This window comes from Arachis hypogaea, chromosome 4, assembly GCF_003086295.3.
Source record: "Arachis hypogaea cultivar Tifrunner chromosome 4, arahy.Tifrunner.gnm2.J5K5, whole genome shotgun sequence".
Lineage (NCBI taxonomy): Eukaryota > Viridiplantae > Streptophyta > Magnoliopsida > Fabales > Fabaceae > Arachis > Arachis hypogaea.
Genome location: NC_092039.1, coordinates 113961294 through 113984852, shown reverse-complemented (window position 1 = coordinate 113984852; position 23559 = coordinate 113961294). Strand labels below are relative to the sequence as shown.

General features: G+C 36.0%; 1 protein-coding gene across 1 annotated transcript; it reads left to right on the top strand.

The window, feature by feature from the left end:
- The first annotated feature begins 4256 nt into the window (after nt 1-4256).
- On the top strand, nt 4257-8135 carry LOC112797367 (E3 ubiquitin-protein ligase At1g63170). Its single transcript, XM_025840269.3, has 5 exons — nt 4257-5234; nt 6166-6285; nt 6400-6532; nt 7049-7210; nt 7706-8135. Exons 1-5 carry the CDS (start codon nt 4696-4698, stop codon nt 7874-7876), a joined length of 1125 nt encoding a protein of 374 aa, XP_025696054.1. The 5' UTR covers nt 4257-4695; the 3' UTR covers nt 7877-8135.
- Nucleotides 8136-23559: the final 15424 nt, after the last annotated feature.

Genomic DNA, 23559 nt, shown 5'->3' with positions numbered 1-23559 from the left:
ACCCATAAGACGAGCGATAATCACTATATATATCCTCTTGTGACAATTTTTAAAATTCCTCTGGTGAGACTGTGTGGTTAGGTTATCACCCTCGATAGCCCTCTATTTTTTAGGAAACGGACAAGGAAGACTATGAAGATTTTGTTAAGCTGCGCTATATCTGATTTAATGCCTTAGTTATTATTTTTCTCGCTATTATTATTATTATATCTTGTAAAGAGGGATAGAAGTTGTAATAAGATATGTATGAAGTTTAGAATGTTACTTGTATGAAGGTTTCTTTGATATATGTGTGTGTGTGTGTTGTGCGTGTATGTGTGTGTGTGTGTGAGATGTGCTGTGGTTGAAGTGTATGTATGTATGATTATGTAATGAAAGAAAAGAAAAAGTATTTTTGATTTTTCACATGAAGAAAATACAGTTTTCAGTTTAAAGGCTCCTATTATGTAAAGATATATTTAAAGTTGTTGTAATACTTCTCGCTATCAGAGTAGCGCAGCCGGAAGCGTAATATTCTAGTAGTAAGGGTGTTACAGCTTATATGTAGTGTAATAGAAATACTCTAATTCAATTATGTTGTGCAACACACCAAACTAATTAGAATGAACCCTGCATGAATCCCCATAAACCCAAATTCCGGTGTTATCTATTTTCTTTCCAATTGACCACGGTAAAGAATGGAACCGATATCCATTAACATTGTATATTGGGTAGCTAGTGCCCTTGTTCATTGGGCCCCAACTAAGTGCAACTAGTTCCGAATTTGTTGTGTCAGTTCGATACACACTAATGTATTCTCTGAACCAATGTGGGAAACTGTTCAATAAGGTATCAAGATTTGCCTCTTGGAATAACTTATATGATAGAATAGAAGTTGGAAGTTCTGATTAAATTAAAAAGTTAGTATCTTACAAATTGCAATATTTATGAAGACTTAAAAAACCCACATGAGGTAGGTAAAATCCGGTCACAGTTAAGCAACACATGCATGTGTGCGACATCGATTTTCTTCTGCTCCAACTAGTAATCATTGCTCGCACCCATTGCAGCCCCTTCGAGAGCAAAGATTGGATACATTGTTCCACTTGACGAGGATTCTCCCCTCCCATCATTCCTTGCAACCCTTGTTCTACGTGACTTAATATGAGGCTGAAAATAGTATGAGCGAAATGCGAATATTTTTTCAGCTAGGAATGTTTCGCAGATACTGCTCTCAATCCGAGCTTTGTTCTTGACAGTGCACTTAAATGAACCAATCATCCTCTCAAATGGTACATCCACCGAAATTGGACCGGATCACATAGTATTATTTCGTACGGTAGGTGGACTGCTAAGTGTTTCATAATGTCAAAAAAATGGAGAAAATATCCTCTCTAGCTTACAAAGTATGATGGGAATGTTCCTGTTTATGACTGTGAGATCATTAATGTTAAGTTTCGTAGAACATAACTCCCTAAAGAATTCACTTATTTCTGTGAGGGGGGTTTCCAGATGTTGGTTGAAAGTTCTTTGAATGCGATAGGAAGCAAAGACTCCATAAAAACGTGGCAATTATGACTCTTTAACCCAACAAGATGACCATGTGATACATTTGCACACCTGCTCAAGTTAGAAGCGTAATCATCAAGAAACCTTAATCCTATAATCCATTTACAAATACTTTGTTTCTGGTCCTTCGTTAGAGCGAATACCGCCTTTGGTCTAGCCCACCTCCCGTTATCAAGTCTCTTTAAATTCAAATCTGGTTGTCTGCAAATGTCCACCAAGTCTAACCTAGCGTTATCGTTATCCTTTGTTTGCTTATCGTCCATTACTGTGTGCATGATGTTATCAAACACGTTTTTCTCAATGTACATATGTTCATACCCCAGCTCCTTGAAATAGTTTCTCACAAAAAAAATATCAAGGGTATCTTCATCTAAATCTCCTAAGCAACTTCAGTTGTCAGGTGAGTAAACCAATTTTTCATCATCATTCTTCTTAAACGTCCCACCATAGTGGAACATGATATCCAGCAATTTTTCCATCTACATTGAAAAACAGGTATAACAATTTATCTAATGTATGCTACTGATAATATAATCAAGAAACCACAGTAGAAAATAATCCAATATTGTTTAAAAATAGATACTTCATCATATTACCATTATAGAAACACCCTTATTCCCTATGTGAAAACATGCATTCACAAAATCCAAACCCACACCACCCAGCGCAAGAAACCCTACCTAATAATATAGCATTCAATGATTTTTCATCAACCAACACAAAATTTCCAACTCAAACTCATAACAATGGATACCTTAACACTATAAAAAATAAATAAAAAAATATTTTATTCACTGCATGCCTACCTTTGTGTCAGGGGGCTTCACGAGGAAGCTTTGCTCCATCCTTCCCTGATTTTGAACGACTGATGAGCAGGTTTCGACCCTCTCCAATTTGCGTCACCACAAAAAACCTCAGCAGGACTAGCGAACCACGGGGTATGGAACTTTCAGTTCGAACGAGATGAAGAAGATGAAGTGGCGAAGTGATCTCTTTGAATATGGGGGTTTTAACTTTTGGTAACTCTTCTTTCTTGAAGCGGCGTCGTTTTCATTTTTTAGCACCAAATTCTAATACGACGCCGTTTTCCATAGTCCAACATGGCAAAAAAATTGCCACATCACTGCCGCCGGGAAGGAGTTTTGACGGAAAAGGAGGAAGGGACTAACTAGATGCATTTTTTCCAAAGTCGAGGACATAAATAGTAGTATATCGAATTAAACACTAAAGTAGTTCCTTAGATCACAAAATGCACCGATTTAGTCCTTGACTTCCCGATTGCACTACTTTAAAAAAAATGCACCTAGTTAGTCCCTTCCCCCTTTTTTGTCGAAACTCCTTCCCGTGTATATATATATATATGAGAGAGAGTTCAAATAAATATGGTGAAGGCAAACTATTTTCATGAGCTCCAATGCGAGAAATAATGTTATTTTTCTCTTTATTGGGCACAAAACGATACTGTATCATTTCACTTGACTCCAGCATGGCATAGTAGATGCCACATCATCTCTTCATTGTTGATTATGCGTCGGAAAAAATAGAAGGACAACAGAGTCTCGAAACTGAATGCGAGAGATGTTTTTAGGAAATTTGGAAGTCAGAGACGATTATAGGTAACGTGTCTAATTTTAGAGATCACTTTGAGATTTAGTAAATATATTGATGGTTAATTTTAGTGGTTGATTTTAATGTATAAATAATATATTTTTTTTATATTATATAGTAGCGGATAGCTAGATGTTAGTTTGTGATTTTCCATTTCTGTAATTTTGCATAGTTGAAATGAGTTCTTTTCGGTTTTCTGTCTCATCTCTTCAACTTGATCATTGACTTTCAAATTAAATTTTATTACACTCGTTATCTAGGAGTATATTCCAAAGTCCGTGAAAGAAAAAATATAAGATCCAATAACTGATGTACATAACCACATATGTAAATTGTAAACATACATTGGATTTTCGATTTAAATTTTATTTTCAAAAATATTAAAAAGAAAAGATCCGCAGAATTACCAGAATAACACCAAATTGGTGAGCTTCTTTAACAAGCTTTCTATTTCTTTCTATCGTTTTCTTCTGTTTTTATTTCTTTTTAAATTACCTTTAGTATTTTCAAAGTACAAGCTTAATAGTTCATGACCAAAAAAATACCCTTAATAGTTCAACTTTTTTTATTTAATATGTATACCAGGGGCGGAGTTTCATGTAGTAAAAGGAGGACAATGACCCTTCCTAAACTTTTAAATTTTTTATATAAATTACTTCTTTTTTAAAAATTTTATTTTATTTTTTTATTACAAAATTAATTTTTATTTTCTCTAAAATTCAACCTAATTCCATCCCTATGATTATAACAAATATAAAGTTAGTTAAAGAAATAAATAAATTTTACAAGTTGTCTTAAATTCTTGTAAAATAAAAGCCACTATAATTAACAGAGTATATGCATAAATATCTTTAAAAAATTTTGTCAAACATTTTTATTATTAAAAAAAAATTATTATGCCAAAATTTTTTAATTTTATAAAAATAATATATATAAATTTTTTCATTTCACTTTTAAAATTTTATTTGTTCAAATAAAAACCAATTTGACTACAATAAAAATTTATGTCTTATTTTATAAAATTAAAAAATTTTAATGTAATAAATTTTTTAAAAACAAAAATGTCTGACTTTGACACAAAATTCCGTAAAAAGCTATTCGAGTTACACTGGTAGTTAGTAGTTACCTTGTAATGCATTATCTCTTACAACACGTGTTAATATCATAAAACAATTTTCTTACACAAACTTCAGTTTAGTGATTTGAAATTTAAACACGTTACAACAAAGATTAAAAAACATACAAAGTGAAATCACAGTTTTAACCCTCGGTTTTCCAAGGAAATCACAATTATTCAGCTCCAATCCAGTTCAACAGTTAAAATCTCACACTGTTGATTCCAAATGAATTCACTTTCCGCGATTCAAAATCCATTTTTCACTTCACCCTAATAATTTCCCTTCAGAAAAGTTTCCATCTTCGGCTTCAATTTCAATTAACCGTTTCTCTCAAAAACCATAAATTCTCACAAACCCCAATTTCATCTTTCGACAAGCACAAAAATTTGCCAGAAAAAAAAAAAGAAAAGAATTTTCTCTGATGCAAAATACAAACGCTTCGCCGTCCTCTCCGGCCGCCGTGGACACGGCGCCGTTCCTCCTCCGAAGCCGCCGCTTCCTCCGGCGCACACCACCTCCACTTCGTACGGCGGCTCGTCTCTTCCGTCAGGCCTCAGGGCGGAGAATGATGCTCCGGGAATCATCGGTTCGGGTCCGGGAGGCGGCGGCGGCGGAGCTTGAGGGGCGGCAGAGCGACTGGGCCTACTCGAAACCGGTGGTGGTGGTGGACGTGCTTTGGAACCTGGCGGTTGCTCTTGTTGGCGCGGCGGTGCTGTGCGTCAGCACGAAAGAGGAGCCATGTGTTCCCTTGAGGGTGTGGATCGTAGGGTACTTGTTGCAAGGTTTGATTCATTCGCTGTGTGTTGTTGTGGAGTTCAATAAAAGAAGGAGAGTGCGGAGGAGCCAAGACGGTTCTACTTCTTCTAGTGGTGGTGCTGATAGGGAATGGAGTTTCAGCTCTGAGAGCGATGATTTGGATTATGATAATGTTGAGCGCTTTCTGCACACTGATGATAACAGGTATTCTTGGGAGAATTCTTATTGAATTTGATTTTTATCCATTGTTAGTGTGTAGAAATTTAAATTCTGCATAACTGTATTTTATTGCAATATATATGTGTTTTTATAACCAGTCCTAAGCTTGAATTGAAGAGGTTGTGAGGTTGTGTTTATGTATTAGGTAGTCGGATTCATGACATGGATAAATTATGCAATTGTGGATTTGCTTATAATGGTTTTTGAATTGCAATTCGTAGCTGTACTTGCTGCCTCAATATTGCTATTGCTGCAGTTTCATATGCGTTTTCCTGTAATTTTTTTGCATTGCAACACACTTATGATTGAGACCGAAATTTAGAACCATAACATGGTCCTCCCAAGTGCAGTAACTGATAGTGATAGGCGGAAGCTTCTTTGCTTTAGAGGTGACATTGTGAGAAGACTATAGTAGATGTCACTGATATTGAGGGTCAATTAGTGTTTGCCGTTTGTGTGTTAACTGTTAACCTCTTGGGGGATGGTTTAATTTCATGGTAAAGTGAAGTTTGTATTTGGGGTATGGAATGAGGCTATAGAAAGCTTGTGATAGGTGGTTAAGATTGATTGTCCAACCTTCTCTTGTGTTAACCTACAATCTGGTTCTTTCACCAACCCTCTATGCAAGGAGATGTGCACGTTGGTGACATAATATGCTGTTCATTATCATTCCCTAGTCACCCTCTCTTTTTTTTTTTTTTTTTTCTATAATTCTTAGTCATCCTCTCTTCCTCTCCTCATAGTTTCTATAATTCTTAGTCATCCTCTCTTCCTCTCCTCATAGTTTAATGACATCAAATCATTCTTTTAGTAAGTTTTATGCTTTTCTGTATTTTACATCCGAGGTTGCATAGTGAATGTGTTTTTTCTTACATTATTTGTAATTGTCTAATTGAAATGTCCATTGTTATGTCAGCATCACGAAGCATGTTGAGTCAGCAAATACCATGCTTTCATTTATATGGTGGGTCATTGGGTTCTATTGGGTAACTGCCGGTGGCCAGAATTTGACGAGGGACTCACCTCAGCTTTATTGGTTAGTCAAGTCTTGGAACTGTATATATCTGGTTAAAATCTTGTTTTTTCTATGAATTCATCTCATATTCTTCCATGCATATTTTGTGATGGTTGTGGATGTTGTATTTTGCAGGATCTGCATTACATTCCTTGCTTTTGATGTTGTGATTGTGCTGCTTTGTGTTGCTGTTGCATGTCTGATTGGTATTGCTGTTTGCTGTTGCCTGCCATGCATACTTGCTATCCTGTATGTTGTAGCAGATCAGGTAACTAAGCTTTGTATTTGATTCTTTACTGGCTTTTATTTTCCTGAGATGCTTATATAATTAATTTAGTACTTTTTAGTCTTTTATAATTTTATCCGCATCTGTTAATTTCCGAATGATAACGAGATTTACAAACTAGTTAGTGATCAATAATGGTGTTTCTTTGAATTTTTCTGTTGCAATAAACTGTGTTGGGTATTGTTCTCTGAAAATTTGAAGGCTAAATTAGTCCTAACACTCAAATTTTTTTAAGTGTATTTTAGCCAGTGATTTCTTCATATTTGTGTTTTGGTCAATAATGACCTTTATAAATTGAAGAAGGGATTAACATCTTACATCTTTCCCATGCCACTAGAGACAGTGAAATTCATAGAAGTTTAACTTTTAACGCACTGCAATTAATTTCTCGCCAAATATTATTTGTTAGCTCATATTTTAGTCACGAACTGGCATATCCTTCATATTTCACCATTTCCAACTTTAATCAGACTTACTTTGACCTTAATGTGGGGACAGGAAGGGGCAACCAAGGAAGAAATTGAGCAGTTGCCAAAATACAAGTTCAGAGTGATAAAGGAATCTAAGAAAGAAGATGATATTCCAGAATCTTCCAAAGGAATAATGATGCAATGCGACAGCGAAGCAACTGCCGAACATGCTATTGCCTTAGAAGATGCAGTAAGTCCCCTGCATATTGGCAAAATATAATCTAGTATAAAAATGGTCATGGCTTGAAACTGGCTGCCTATTTTTATATGTATTTGCATTTATCCATGTCTTGGTCCTGAAGCTTAATGATGAATACAAAGGGTTTTTCCACGCTTGTTTGTTTATTAATCATGAAGGGGTTGCTAAAAACAGTTATACTGTTGCTACTTATATTTTAAGCTTCTGTTGGTATGTTCCCCTTTTTATCCTGTTGGTATGTTGCTACTTATATTTTATCCATGTCTTGTTTGCATTATGCGAATTGACACTTACCTTCCTTATAAATACGACACTGAAAACGACGGTATTGTGTGTGATATTACTTAACTTTAGGAGTGGTTAGTGTAATTGGGCTTCAAATTACTTGTTTCAGTTTCCCAATTTTGCATTCCAAATAAAAACTTGAGCAACAAATCTTCATTTCTGACATAGGGACATTGATGTTTTTGTGGTAAAACATTACAGGAATGCTGCATCTGCCTTTCTGCCTATGATGATGGTGCTGAACTCAGAGAACTTCCATGCAACCACCATTTCCATTGCACGTGCATCGACAAATGGCTGCTTCTAAATGCCACCTGTCCTCTCTGCAAGTTAAACATTTTAAGGACTAGTAATCACCACCAAGAAGTTTGAACCAAGCCCTTCAATGAAGTTCATTAGGAGAAAACCAATCTGTTACATCCATCTCAGTGATGTATATTTCAGAGCTAACCATATTCCGAAACACTTTGTTTCTGAGTTTGTATAAAGAAGTTGAATTCTCCTTATTTATCTCATAATATATATGGCCATGAAGCTTGAATTGAATATTCAAAAATCCGTGTATAAATGTCGTTGGTCTCCTGTAATTTCACATTTGATAAATATAATAATATATATGCCATTTTCAAAAGTATACTCATGTGATAGGTTTTCTTCATACAATTCTAAATAATCTCTAGTCATAATTGGTGGTTTGGTGAAATCTCTTCTAAATTGCAGGTTACAGTATTTGAGGCTTTAATATTGCTACTAAATCAAAGCTTCCATTTTCAATTTAACTGTGGCAAACCAGCATATGATAGTCCCGTTGAGGTACGTTTGATGTTACAATAACAATTAAGTCTTTTATACTGTTAATTTATTAATCAGTGATAAATTCTTAAACGAAGTTTAAATCTACTACAAATTAGTTTTAGATCTACCGACTTAGTGAACACCGTGAGGAAAAAATAACCTTTGTCCTCATACAATCATGTAGGTAGCAAGTGAGTAAAAATTGTATATTGGTATATGACATTGAAAATGTTTTAGGTACGGTAAGGCTAGTCAATTTTTAATTCAAAACCGCCTCTGTGAATTGGGAATAACTACTGTTTAGTAGAGAAGAGTAAAAATAACGAGAAAGAGACACAAGAAAAAAGTATTGTGAAATGTAAATTTTTTTTCCTTCTTATTTTTTTAATTTTTTTTTATATATTTTCTGTATTTTTTATGTACTTTTTATTTGTTCTCTTTTTTATTATTATACTTAATATATATTTATCTTTACGTATTGAACTTTAGAACCAATTATTACTTTTATTATATATAATTATTTTTTATTTTAATTTATTCCTTAAATCAACGATAACACCTATTAATAATAAAACAAAAATGTTATTTGTATATTAAAATCAGCTACCAATGTATTTGTATATAAATATGTGTGGTTTAATTTATTTTTAATGTATATTTATATATTTAACATATATTTTCTACTAATAAGTGATTTTAATGACTGATTTTAATGTACACATAGCATAACTCATAATAAAATATTATCAAACTATTTAAAAATACGATAAAAATATCCTACTAAAAAGATTGTAGATGCAATAATCTTGTTTTTTGTTAACAATAAAATATTATCAAACTATTTAAAAATACAATAAAAATATCCCACTAGAAAGAATGTAGCAAGCAATAGTCTATTTTCCAAAAGTAACAATGGTGACTGGACAATAATAAAATGTAATGATGTGAATAAACTAATAAAGTACAAAAATTTTTAATTTATTATAAAAAAATCTGCATACATTTTTTAAAATGAAAAAAAGCTTAGTTTATAAATAAAATAAATGGCTGCTAAAAATAATTTTTTTTAGTGTAACAAACGAGGCGTTCCAACAAAAAAAACACCAAGCCTTTGATAGAGTTGCTTAGAAAAAAAAATGCTAACTAAAAAATTAATAAATTTTAAATTATAATTTTAAATTTTTTAAAAAATAAAAATTAAAAAAATAATTTTATAATTAAAAAATTAATTAATATTAACTCATTTAAAATAAATTATTTATACTTATTCTAATCCGTATGTCAAGTACATATTATGATAGAGAAAAAATAATAAAAATTACTTTTTATAAATAATTGAATAATTATTACATAAGATGTGTCATTTTATTTTTATTAACTTAAATATTTCTCTTGGTTTCTCTTCTCTGCACCCAAAGGGCTTTGATAATAAAATAGGCCTATTTTTAAAGGCTAACACTACTTATTATTTTATTATATGATTGTGTTTAAGTCCTCTATTAAGTAGTCTCTTATCGTGTTTATAGGTTTCCGCAGAAATTGCTCAACGTCAATCCATGTCTGTGCTTCTTTGAATTGTAAGCATAATTGCCCCTAAAGTCAACCAAATTGAAAACTTTTCAAGATGGTTAGTTGAATGTAATTACCAATTGGTTAGCAATTTCTTTTTTCTTCTTATAATTTAGGAAGTGGTTTTGGTGTTCTTCTGTACGTAAGTGGAACTTTGTTGTTCTGTTCAAGATAACCACTAAAATATACTATAAGTTATTTATATGGTAGAGATACATGAAAGTTTTTATTAAGTGGAAACAATGAAAAGAAAGTTTACAGAGATCACACAACCGGTTAAAAAGTTATTAAGTATATACACGTAGGAGAAAGTTTACAGAGGTCACACAACAGGTTAAAAAGTTATTAAGTATATACAGATAGAAGATGTCTTTTATGTTCTTTTTACTTGTCTCATTGTTAATAACTTTCATTTCTCGCCATTTTCACCAACAACTTTAATATCATTAATTATAATATTTATTTATTTATATCATAATATGCAATTTACAAACTAAAATTATAGTATTATATTTAATTAGAATTACTTATATAAATTAACTAATTGTTTATATTAGTAAGTTAAAAGTAATAATTTATGCTTTTATTTTTATTAAATTAACTAAAAAATTATGAAACTAATACTATATTGATTATATAAAATTATAGAGGCGGTTCTCTATGAAAATATAGATGTAATTTTGAAATAGTTGATTTTTTTATATTATTGCAGAATAAATTTATAAATGAGCACATCATGTATTATTGAATGTGATTGGATCAATGGTTATTATTGTAATATAACACACATAAATATATGAATTATTATTTGTAACTAATATTTCAATATGTTAATAAATAATCATCAATAATATATGTTGATGTATTCTCTATGTATATAAAATATTAGAATAACCAATAATATCCAATAAAAATATCTTTTATATAAAAAATGAGAAGATATAAATTTAACAATTAAATCTAAATAAATAATTAGGATTAAATTTTAAAATCAAACTCACTCATCTACATCTTTTTCATGTGTTTTTTTTTCAAATTAAAACTATTAATAAATTGTTGATATTAAATTAAAAGTTTATTTTTTGTGATAAAAATTTCTTATGTTAATATCCAAAAAAGATAATAAAAATATTGATCAAAGTGTACCTAATCTATTATATTTATTTCTATTTTTTCTTATTTATTATATAATACTAAATTTTTAAATAATGCTCACATAAAATGAGTAGTTTTTTTTTTCAAGTATCCAAATTTTAGAAAAAGTATTTAAATAAAAATGAATCTATATGTGTACGGAAAATTTTTTTTCCCAAAAAAAGACTATATAATATAATACTATCTTTTAGTATGTAAAATAATTGGTTATACAATTTTTGTGTGATTGAATTTGAAGCAAACTAAAAAAAGAGACACAGATTATGAACATTATATAAAATTAAAAATTAAGATTAGGATTGACAGTGGTGTTAGCGGCATGAGTAGGAAAAGATGGTAACGTTAACAATGAACATTATGTAAAAATAAACTAAAAGGATATTTTTGCATTTTAAAATCAAGTTCAAATTTTCACCTTCTCATACAATCAAACAATATAAATTAATTTCAAATTATTTTTTTAAGTCTCTTTCAAATTAACTTTCAAAAGGTTATTATGTTCTTCTAAATTAATAATTTCTAATATAGATAAACGAATTTTTTTATAAAAGAGTTTTTCAGCCTTTTTAATATTAATATTTAAATGTTATCTTATTTTTTAAAAAATTAAGTATATGAGTACTTGAATCTTTTTAATATTAAATTAAAGTTTTTAATTTTTAATACAACCAAACAATCTTAACTAATCCTTTATGGATAATTTAGTCTTTTTGAAAAATTAATGGTTAAAGAATATTTTAGTACTTCAAATATGAACTATAAAAGTTGCCTTTTTAAAATTAATGTTAGAAAAATCTTTTAGTCTCTTGAGATGAACTATGCAAAAATTTTAGTCTTTTTATAATTAAATTTTAATTTTAATTTCTAATACAATTAAACATCTTTAAACCTAAAAAAAATTCTAGTCTTTTTAAAATTAATTCTTTTTTTGAGTTTTAAAGAGGGTACTTTAGTCATTTAAAATGAGCAAAAAAAATATTTTATCCTTTAGTGTATTTTAGTTGTTTTAAAAGATCAAATTTATAATTTATAATACAATGAATCAACCTTTTATTTTAATTATTTTAAGATTAATCCTAAAAGTTTATTTTGGTATTTTAAAAATTAACTATAGATAATTTAGTATTTTGATATTGAATTAAATTTCCTTATTGCTAATAAATAAAAAAATAATTAGTCCAACAAAGATATTTTAGTAATTTTAAAATTATTATTTAAAGGATACTTTAATCTTTCTAAAATTAATAATAAAAAATTATTTAATTTGTTAAAATAAATATGGTGATATTTTAATATTTTTACATAAAAATTAAATTTAATTTTTAATATAATTGAACATCTTTAAATATAAAAGAGTATTGACAACCAAAAAACATATATAAAAGAATATTTAAAAAAAAAACTTGATTGTTAGACTAGTTCTCAGATTACTTGAGGCCAACTAGTTAGTCAAGTAACTTTTTTTCACCTTTTTAAAGCCAACAACTAGCAATTCCTTGTTAATATAGGGATAATATCGTCAATTCATACCTCACTACATGACAAAATAACACTAGGCAAACTGATTGTACAATGAAACATCAAAGTTCCAGTTTCGTACATGGAACACGGGATAATTTTCCTATAATTTAATCTTGAAATGTATGGTTATCAGAAAACGCGTTGACGTGACAAAGTAATCGGATGGAAGAAGGTAGTATATATAACTGTATATGTAGGAAAACTTTTTTTTTATTATTTGCATTTTAATTATAAATATAAATGTAGCTTGATTCTATTATATATCAAGTTTAGTTATAAATATATAAATCTAATTTGTATTATATTTTTTATGATATTTTATTACAAATATAAATATAAAGCTATTTTAGTTATTATATAAGTGATTGATAAGTAGACAATGTTTACTTGTTTAGTGTTCATATATATAACAATGGTAGTTGTTATTTTTTTACTATAATAACATAAACTTTGGTAAAGCTTGTAAATAATAATTGTATTTTAAATAAAAACCGAGTAACTACTCTATCGAATCATGTTTAATTACTTATTTTTAAAGCCTTCTTCTTAGTTAATATTATATGAAATAAATCAAACGAATATATATATATATATAATGAACAAATATTGTATCAGTATTTTATGGTACTATTTATACATGAAAATGTTATCAATTATTTTTGTTAAATTTATATTTTTTCTACAACAACTAATTTATTCGTACATGTGAAAATTGGAAAAAGATCATCTAAACTGAAAAAAATTGATAATAAAATGATAAGGTAAGAGTTTAATTATTATTAAATTTACATCTATTAATATCAGTGAGTTATATATCTTAATTCAAAAATAATTTGAACATTATTTTTTATTTTACAACAGTCCGTTTTAAAGGAGTTTAATCCATGGAATTTTGAAAAATAAAAGTTGATTTTGTTATGCATCTATTTTTAATCTTAATGGAGTACATAGTAGTAGTGATTTGTTAGCATACTCCAACACATATTTAATTTTAATAATAATAAATTATATTATCAGAAGACACACCCACAAAAAAAAGATTATATATTCTCCCAAAATAAATTGACATTCTAAAGTATTAATTTACTCCTAAATTCTAAAATTATTTATCTAGTTCAATGATTATAAGACAAAATTTACACATTGTATAAATAGATTTCCAGTCTAAAATTTGCATGAATAATCTTAAAATTAATCAACCAGAATTATTATTATTAACTTAGACTGAACGGTCTGAACTTTTAATAATTCGACAGCCACACAAATAAAAGAAAATAATATTATCACTGTTAAGTTTTTATAATATACTCTATACATAATTTTTTTATTGTATATTTGCATGAATTTATAAAATATAATATTATTAAATTAAAAATGGCAATATCATTTTCACTGCCATAAATAACCTAGACCAAACTTAGACCAAACTTTTGCGACACAAATAAATTTTGAGTGATATACCCAATTAATCTCCAACTGTTTTTTAGTTAGACAGTTTAACCTTTAATAAATTTTAATTACCTAATTGTTACGGTGGGTAACCGGAGATTAATAAAATAGATGGCGTAGGTTGGCCCAATCGTCCGCGGATGGTAGACTCTGAGCTGGTTTGCACGCTGGAGCCTCCTCCCGACTTGTATTCGTGAGTGAATGGGGGGTGGTACCTGCAAAGACACTCCGATGCCTAAGTTAGCAAGGGTGTTAGCAGGTTTAGAGAGTATTGGGCTTAGAGATACCTGAGGGGTGTCAGTGTATTTATAGTGGTGAGCCAATAACCACCGTTGGAGTAGTGCCATATCTTTAGGGTGTTAACCGTCCCATTATCTTAGGGAGGTTAAGATATGACTTTATGAAGCGGTTAGAGAGATTTTAGGGGCGGTTACTCATTTGAATGAGTGTTTATCTGCCAGCTAATCTCATGTCCGACTTCTTTAGAGTAGGTCGTAGTTGTTACCGACTTCTTATGTGAAGGTCGGTGCTTAGCTAGGCTTAATCCTTCGGACTAGGCCTTTTATTTGGACCTGGGCCTTTGTCATTGGGCCAGGGTATGAACAGTGCCCCTACTTGAGCCCAAAGTCTCTTTAGAGCTTGGGTTCAAGTATTTTACTCGGGTTCGTAGCCGACTTTCTTGGAGGAAACACAGGTTTTTAAACCGACGTGATTTTCGCGACCTTTTGTTTCTGACAGTTACGTCTATTCAAGCGTCGTGTCCGTTAGGGATGCACTTAGGGATTGATGGCTTTGGTAACGGTGCACTCTCATTAATGACTGCTTCGTTTTTACCATTATGCCCCTTAGCATGTTTATAAATACTTTCCCTCTCTTTCCTTTTTCCGTTTCTGCAATCTTTCAAACTTCTTCTTTCTTTGTTCGTGCTGTATTTACTCGTACTATATACTCGTGCTCCGGAGACTTTTGCTTCTTCCTACCTTCATTTCCAGAAAGAGGTTAGTTTCTTTCTCCTTCTTCGCACTTTTCGCATGACTTTACTTTGTAGAGAAATAGGTTTGTAGACTTTTGCTCGGTTCCTTTTTCTCCTCTCTAGAGACCTTTGTTTTTGATTTTTCCTTTTCTTTTTTCCCTTTGTAGGTTTCCTCATTTTTCTTAGAGAAAGAAAATGGCCTCCGTAGATTGGGTTGACGTTACTGTTCTGGGTGAGGAGCCGTTGGTTGATGCGGAGTTTATTACTCATCTTCGCACCCACCATCGGCTCTGTACTTCGGATGAGGATGAGCCCAAATATGAGTTGCTTGTTCCCGGTTTAGAGGACCGAGTTTGTCATGGGAGAGCCAACGAAACGGCTCCCCATTTCTTCTTTATGTATGAGTGCATGATCACCCGTCTGGGCGTCTTTCTGCCTTTTTTCGAATTTGAGATGTCTGTTTTGCAGCATTGTCGGGTTGCCCCTACCCAGCTTCATCCCAACTCCTGGGGTTTCTTGAAAATTTACCAATTTGTTAGCCATGCTCTGGATTTCCCGACTTCTCTGAAAATCTTTTTCCATCTTTTTCATATGACCAAGCCTTTTAGTGGGTTGAATAATAAACAACAATGGATTTCCTTCCGAGCTATACAAGGTCGGAGGATTTTTACCCTTTTTGATGAATATTTTCATGACTTTAAGAATTTCTTTTTCAAAGTGCAAGCTGTAAAGGGTCATCACCCCTTTTTTCTGGATGATAATTCTTTTCCTCGCTTTCCTTTATACTGGCTGGAGGCCTCCCCTTGCGAGAAATATGATCTGGATGACCTGGATGAAGTAGAGGTCGCCGTCGTGGGGTTCCTCCGAGAAGTGTGGGGGAGGGCCCCATATTTGGACACTAAAAAATTTCTCCAAGGGTCTCCGACCTTTGTCCAATCACAGCTAGGTAGTTTTTCTGGTCTGTTAAATTTCCGACTTGTTAACTGATCATTCCGACTTATTTGATTCTTTAGCTATTGTTTTCTTTTTCAGAAATGGCAAAGACAAATGCTCAAGAATCTTTTTAGAGGGTCCAGGAGGCTAAAGCTAAGTCTCGCGCTCGGTCTGGTGGGGCCAGGGTTATCTCTCCTCCTCCTCCTCCTCGGAACGTTGGGACCCTTTCCAATCCCATGGTGATTTCCTCTTCAGCTCCCTCTCAGCCGCCCTCCGTCGTCCGACCCTCTCCTGATCCCAAGAAACGCAAGACCTTAGAGTCTGGCTCTTCTGGGGAGGTTAAGGCGGATGCTCTTGCATTCGTCCGAAAGAATATCTATCCTTATGCTCGTATAGGCATGGATGATATGTCTGTTCGGGGCCACCTTACCACTATGATCGAGGAGAGCCTCAAAGCGGCGGGGGTCTGTGGCAAGCTCTTGGATATCTTTGATAGGGCTCCTCTCAGCTCTTTAGGGGCGACCTCGAGGGTCGAGGAGCTGGAAGGGAGGCTTCGTGCATATCAAGAGCATGAGGGAGAGTTGAGGAAGGAAATTGCCAAGCTAAGGGAGGAGAGAGATACCCTCCGGGAGAAAGGGAAGGCTTTGCAGGCCCAATGCAACATGGAGATGGAACTGAGGAAAACGGCACAGGCCAGCTATCAAAGCCTATTCAAGGATCTTGTGTCTGTGAAAACTGACCTGTTGAATTCTCGGAAAGCATATGAGGAGTTAGAGGATTCCATTGCCGATGGTGCCGAGGAGTCTTGGAGGATCTTCCTGGAGCAGGTCAGAGTTATTGCTCCTGACTTGGATCTTTCTCCTTTACATCCTGACAAAGTTGTCATCGATGGTGCCATCGTAGATCCTCCTGTCCCTGTAATTGTTTCTGAATCAGAGTTGAAGACTCGGGGGCAGAGGATTATTGAGTCTCCTCCTCGCTCTAAAGATGCTCCGAGTACTTCAGTTATTCCTCCGACTTCCTCTTCATCTCCTGTGGGTGCTTCTCTTCCTAGTCCCGGTGGCGCTCCTCCTGATTCTGGTGGTGGTGGCCTGTCTGCTTCTGCTGTGAAAAAATGATCTTTGGCTATCTGGGGGTCCGGCCTGTGGGCCCCCCATTTTTAAACTCTTTATTTATTTATTTTTATTTGTGTAGTTTGAACAATTTCTCTTGGCTTCCTCAGGCCGTAAACAAAATATCAAAAAATACCCTTTTTTGATAAGGGTTTTTTAAGTTAACGAAATGGATACCCTTTTTGGATAAGGGTTTTGATTACCTTATGCGTGTATGCTTTTGGTTGAAGTTCCCTTGATCTTTTCTTGTAAACCTTTGTTTTTCTGAGCTTTTTTGTTTAAGGACCTTTGGGACAGTCTTTAAACTTTTCCTAGGTTTTCCAATCTCTTTTTGTTATCCCTTATACTCGACTTTGTTTTAGCGAGTTTTTACGGCTTAGGTTATTTTTGCGATGCATTTTCTTCTACTCGGCCCTTCGCCTCGATTTATAGATCGAAGTGTTTCCGAGTTATCTAATCGGGTTCTTTCAATGACATACGAGTCGGATTGTCCCGAGTTTTCACGATCAACTCATATAACCTCTTTACACCGACTTGTACCTCGTCGTTTTATCCTGACGACCATCTAGGTCGGTTCATGGGATTTTCACGTTTTGTCGAGCTTAAGTCGGTGCGTTTCGTAGAAAGACTTAGAAAAAATAAAAAGGATTTTATAAGAGATATAGTAGATGAAAAAGATCTTTATTTATTGGGGAGGTACCTTCTTGCTACTAAGGGTCTTAATAGTCTATTTTTTCTTAGCCTCTACTATGATGCCTCGTTAAAAACCCTTCTCCAGAAAAAACCCTTTTGGGAAAAAATCATGAAGTTGGAAAAAGAGTACATCAGGGAGTAGAGTTCGCTTTTAACTGTAGTACCTTTTCATATTACAAGCATGCCACGACCTTGGTAATTCAGCGCCGTTCAGGTCAGTTACTTTATAATAACCTTTCCCTAAAACTTCATTGACTTTGTATGGTCCCTTCCAATTTGCGGCGAGCTTTCCTTCTCCTGATTTGTTGACTCCAATGTCGTTTCTGATTAAGACCAAGTCATCCGGGACGAATGTTCTTCGAATGACTTTTTTGTTGTACCTTGTAGTCATCCTTTGTTTTAGTGCCGCTTCTCTTATCTGGGCATCCTCTCGGACTTCGGGGAGCAAGTCGAGTTCCTCTTTGTGCCCCCGTATGTTTCCGACCTCGTCGTGGAGAGTTACCCTTGGGCTTTGCTCATTGATTTCTATTGGTATCATGGCTTCTACGCCATAAACTAGTCGGAAAGGTGTTTCTCCCGTGGCGGATTGGGGGGTTGTCCTGTAGGCCCATAGCACTTGAGGAAGCTCTTCAGCCCAAGCTCCCTTTGCTTCTTGCAATCTCCTCTTTAGTCCTGCCAGTATGACTTTGTTGGCTGCCTCAGCTTGCCCATTGGCTTGTGGGTGCTCCACCGAGGTGAACTGGTGTTTGATTTTCATACTGGCTACTAAGCTTCTGAAGGTGGCGTCGGTGAATTGGGTTCCATTGTCTGTAGTAATGGAATAAGGTATCCCATATCTTGTGATGATATCTTTGTAGAGGAACCGGCGACTTCTTTGAGCGGTGATGGTAGCTAATGGTTCTGCTTCTATCCACTTTGTGAAGTAATCTATTCCCACGATCAGGTATTTGACTTGTCCTGGCGCTTGGGGAAAAGGACCTAACAAATCCATTCCCCATTTTGCAAAAGGATATGGAGAAGTGATACTAATGAGCTCTTCTGGTGGAGCCACGTGGAAATTTGCATGCATCTGACACGGTTGACATTTTTTCACAAATTCTGTGGCATCTTTCTGCAAGGTCGGCCAGTAGAATCCGGCTCGGATTACTTTTCTGGCTAGTGACCTTGCTCCGAGATGATTTCCGCAGATCCCACTATGTACTTCCTCCAATACCTCGGGAGTTTTTGAGGTCGGTACACACTTTAACAATGGTGTTGATATCCCTCTTCTGTAGAGGACATTTCTCACCAAGGTGTAGTGTTGTGCTTCCCTTCGGATCTTTTTGGCCTCTTTTTCCTCTTTAGGGAGGATGTCAAATTTCATGTATTCGACTAAGGGATTCATCCATCCGAGGTTTAGACCGATTACCTCAAGGATCTCTTGCTTATCTTCTGTTTTTGCTACCGAGGGCTCTTGGAGGGTTTCCTGAATCAGGCTTCTATTGTTCCCTCCTGGTTTGGTACTTGCTAACTTGGATAGGGCATCCGCTCTGCTGTTTAGATCCCGAGTTATGTGTTTGATCTCGGTTCCTGCAAAGCGCCCAAGGTGCTCCAAAGTTTTCTCCAAGTACATCTTCATATTAGGGTCCTTTGCCTGATATTCTCCGCTTATTTGGGAGGTCACCACCTGTGAGTCGCTGTATATCATCACCTTTGTAGCACCGACTTCTTCTGCCAACTTTAGTCCGGCGATCAAGGCTTCATATTCTGCCTGATTATTTGAAGCTGGGAATTCAAATTTTAAAGAAACCTCTATCTGGGTTCCTCTTTCATCTACCAATATTATGCCTGTGCCGCTTCCCGTTTTGTTGGAGGATCCGTCTACATAGAGTTCCCATGTAGTCGGCTTTTCCTCTTGATCCCCTGCGTATTCTGCCACGAAGTCGGCGAGGCACTGGGCTTTAATTGCTGTCCGAGTTTCGTATCTCAAGTTGAACTCGGAGAGCTCTATTGCCCATTGAACCATTCTCCCTGCAACATCCGTCTTTTGAAGGATTTGCTTCATGGGTTGGTTTGTATGGACTCTTATTGTGTGAGCTTGAAAGTAAGGTCGTAGCCTTCGTGAGGCTATTACCAAGGAGTAGGCGAACTTTTCTAGTTTTTGGTATCTTAGTTCGGGGCGTTGTAGGACCTTACTGATGAAGTAGACTGGGTGTTGTCCGACCTCGTCTTCTTTTATCAGGGCTGACGAGACAGCCCTGTTTGCCACGGATAAGTACAGAACGAGGTCTTTCCCTGGTACTGGTCGGTTTAGGATAGGAGGTTGGCTTAAAAACTTCTTGAACTCTTGGAACGCCTCATCGCATTCCGGAGTCCATTCGAATTGGCATCCCTTTCTTAATAAGGAAAATAGTGGAAGGGATTTTAGTGCCGATCCTGCCAAAAATCTGGAGAGGGCTGCAAGTCGGCCATTGAGCTGCTGAACTTCTCTCAAACAAGTCGGACTTTTCATTTCTAGGATGGCTCTACATTTATCGGGATTGGCCTCAATCCCTCTGTGTTAGCATAAATCCTAGAAATTTTCCTGCCTCCACCGCGAAGGCGCACTTTGCGGGATTTAGTCTCATCCCATGTAGCCTTATGGTGTCAAAGACTTGTGAGAGGTCGGATAAGAGGTCGACTTCCTTCTTGGTTTTTACTAGCATGTCGTCGACGTATACTTCCATTAGGCTCCCCAGGTGAGGGGAAAACACTTTATTCATCAACCTTTGATATGTGGCTCCTGCATTTTTCAATCTGAATGGCATGACCACGTAGCAATAGTTGGCTCTGGGTGTGATGATGTTTTCTCCTGGTCTGGCTCATACATCGGGATTTGATTATATCCCGAGTAGGCGTCCATGAATGACAAGTATTGGTACCCCGAGCTGGAGTCCACTAGGGTATCAATACTTGGTAGGGGATAAGGGTCCTTGGGACATGCCTTATTTAGGTTGGTATAGTCGACGCACATTCTCCATTTACCGTTCTGTTTTTTGACTAGCACTACATTGGCTAGCCATGTTGGGTATTTGACCTCTCTAATAAAGCCGGCTTCCAGGAGCGCCTGTACTTGCTCTTCTACTATGAGGGCTCGTTCTGTGCCGAGCTTGCGTCTTCTTTGTTGTACAGGTCGGGACCCTGGATAAACCGAGAGCTTGTGGGACATGAGCTCGGGGTCAATCCCAGGCATGTCAGAAGCCTTCCAGGCGAAGAGGTCGGAATTATCTTTTAGGAGCTCGATCAATTTTTGCTTTAGGGTTTCCCCCAGGTTGGCTCCTATATGAGTGTTTTTTCCTTCCTCCCCACCGACCTGTATCTCCTCGGTTTTTCCTCCCGGTTGTGGTCGCAGCTCTTCTCTGGCCCTTGCGCCACCGAGCTCTATTGTGTGAACTTCTCTGCCTCTTCCTCTCAGATTTAGGCTTTTGTTGTAGCATTTCCTTGCCAATTTTTGATCTCCCCTTACCGTTGCTATTCTCGCTGAGGTCGGGAATTTCATGCAGAGGTGGGGAGTGGATACCACTGCTCCGAGCCGATTAAGGGTAGTTTTGCCGATTAAGGCATTATAAGCTGACCCCTCATCAATGACTATGAAGTCGATACTCAGAGTCTTTGATTTTTTCCCTTTTCCAAAAGTGGTGTGAAGGGGCAAAAATCCTAGTGGTTTTATTGGCGTGTCTCCTAATCCGTATAGGGTGTCGGGATATGCTCTTAACTCTTTCTCATCTAACCCTAGCTTGTCGAAAGCGGGCTTGAAAAGGATGTCCGCCGAGCTTCCCTGGTCTACTAGGGTTTTGTGGAGATGGGCATTGGCTAGGATCATAGTTATTACCACTGGATCGTCATGTCCAGGGATTATTCCTTGCCCATCTTCTTTTGTGAACGAGATGGTAGGTAGGTCGGGTGACTCTTCCCCGACTTGGTATATTCTTTTGAGGTGTCTTTTGCGAGAGGATTTAGTAAGTCCCCCTCCCGCAAATCCTCCTGAGATCATATGGATATGCCTCTCTGGAGTCTGCGGTAGTGGGTCTCTTCTATCCATATCCTCTCGCTTTCTCTTTCCATGACTGTCCGACCTTTCTATGAGATATCTGTCAAGCCGACCTTCTCTAGCTAGCTTTTCTATCACATTCTTGAGGTCGTAGCAGTCGTTTGTGGAGTGACCATATATTTTATGGTACTCGCAGTAATTGCTGCGGCTCCCCCCGTTTTTATTTTTAATAGGTCTAGGGGGTGGCAGTCTTTCAGTGTTGCAAATCTCTCTGTATACATCCACTATAGAAACTTTCAGGGGAGTATAAGAGTGATATTTTCTTGGCCTCTCGAGACCGAGTTCTTCCTTTTTCTTGGCTTCCCTTTCCCTCTCTTTAGTTGAGGGAGGGGGTCCAGGTCGCCAACTCAGGTCCCTTAATTTGGCATTCTCCTCCATATTGATGTACTTTTCAGCTCTTTCTTGTACATCACTTAGAGAAACGGGGTGTCTTTTAGATATGGACTGTGAGAAGGGACCTTCTCTGAGCCCATTGACTAACCCCATTATGACTGCCTCTGTGGGCAAGTCTTGGATCTCCAAACATGCTTTGTTGAATCTTTCCATATAGGCTCGTAAAGATTATCCGACCTCCTGTTTTATTCCCAGGAGGCTCGGTGCATGTTTCACCTTGTCTTTCTGAACTGAGAACCTCATCAAAAACTTCCTTGAGAGGTCTTCAAAGCTGGTGATCGATCTCGGGGGAAGGCTATCGAACCACTTCATCGCTACTTTCGATAAAGTGGTCGGGAAAGCTTTGCATCGCGTCGCGTCAGAAGCATCAGCTAGGTACATCCGACTTTTGAAGTTGCTCAGATGATGCTTTGGATCCGTGGTTCCATCGTAGAGGTCCATATCCGGGCTTTTGAAGTTTCTCGGAACTTTTGCCCTCATTATGTCCTCGCTGAAAGGATCCTCTCCACCCGAGAGTTGTTCTTCTTGTTCGTCGCGGGAGTTGTGACTCTTGAGGGAAGATTCTAGCTTTAAGAGTTTTCTTTCCAACTCTTTTCGCCGTTCCATCTCCTCTTTTAGGTACTTTTCAGTTTCCTTTTGCCGCTCCCGCTCTTGTTCTAACTGTTCCAGGCGGCTGTGGACTAACCCCATGAGTTCAGTTACATGGGGTGGTCCTCCTTTTTTTGATTCGCGCCCTTCTGAGGAATTTACCTTCGGGTTCTTTACTCCGGAGGTGCCTTCTCTATGCTGATTGTCATTTTCCTGGTGGAGAGCGAGGTCTGCATCGTTATTGCCTGTGTCCAGATTCTCTTGCTCAGAATCTGTCTCCACATGGCCTTCTTCGTGGGATCTGTCCGCCATCGATGGATGATCTCTCGGGTCCCCGGCAACGGCGCCAATGTTACGGTGGGTAACCGGAGATTAATAAAATAGATGGCGTAGGTTGGCCCAATTGTCCGCGGATGGTAGACTCTGAGCTGGTTTGCACGCTGGAGCCTCCTCCCGACTTGTATTCGTGAGTGAATGGGGGGTGGTACCTGCAAAGACACTCCGATGCCTAAGTTAGCAAGGGTGTTAGCAGGTCTAGAGAGTATTGGGCTTAGAGATACCTGAGGGGTGTCAGTGTATTTATAGTGGTGAGCCAATAACCACCGTTGGAGTAGTGCCATATCTTTAGGGTGTTAACCGTCCCATTATCTTAGGGAGGTTAAGATATGGCTTTATGAAGCGGTTAGAGAGATTTTAGGGGCGGTTACTCATTTGAATGAGTGTTTATCTGCCAGCTAATCTCATGTCCGACTTCTTTAGAGTAGGTCGTAGTTGTTACCGACTTCTTATGTGAAGGTCGGTGCTT

What these genes read in the sequence shown, in the direction of transcription:
- LOC112797367 (XM_025840269.3), top strand. Translation starts at nt 4,696, where the DNA reads ATGCAAAATACAAACGCTTCGCCGTCCTCTCCGGCCGCCGTGGACACG. An exon ending in GACTCACCTCAGCTTTATTG is followed by an intron (nt 6,286 to 6,399) that starts GTTAGTCAAGTC and finishes TGTATTTTGCAG; the next exon opens with GATCTGCATTACATTCCTTG. An exon ending in CTATTGCCTTAGAAGATGCA is followed by an intron (nt 7,211 to 7,705) that starts GTAAGTCCCCTG and finishes AAAACATTACAG; the next exon opens with GAATGCTGCATCTGCCTTTC.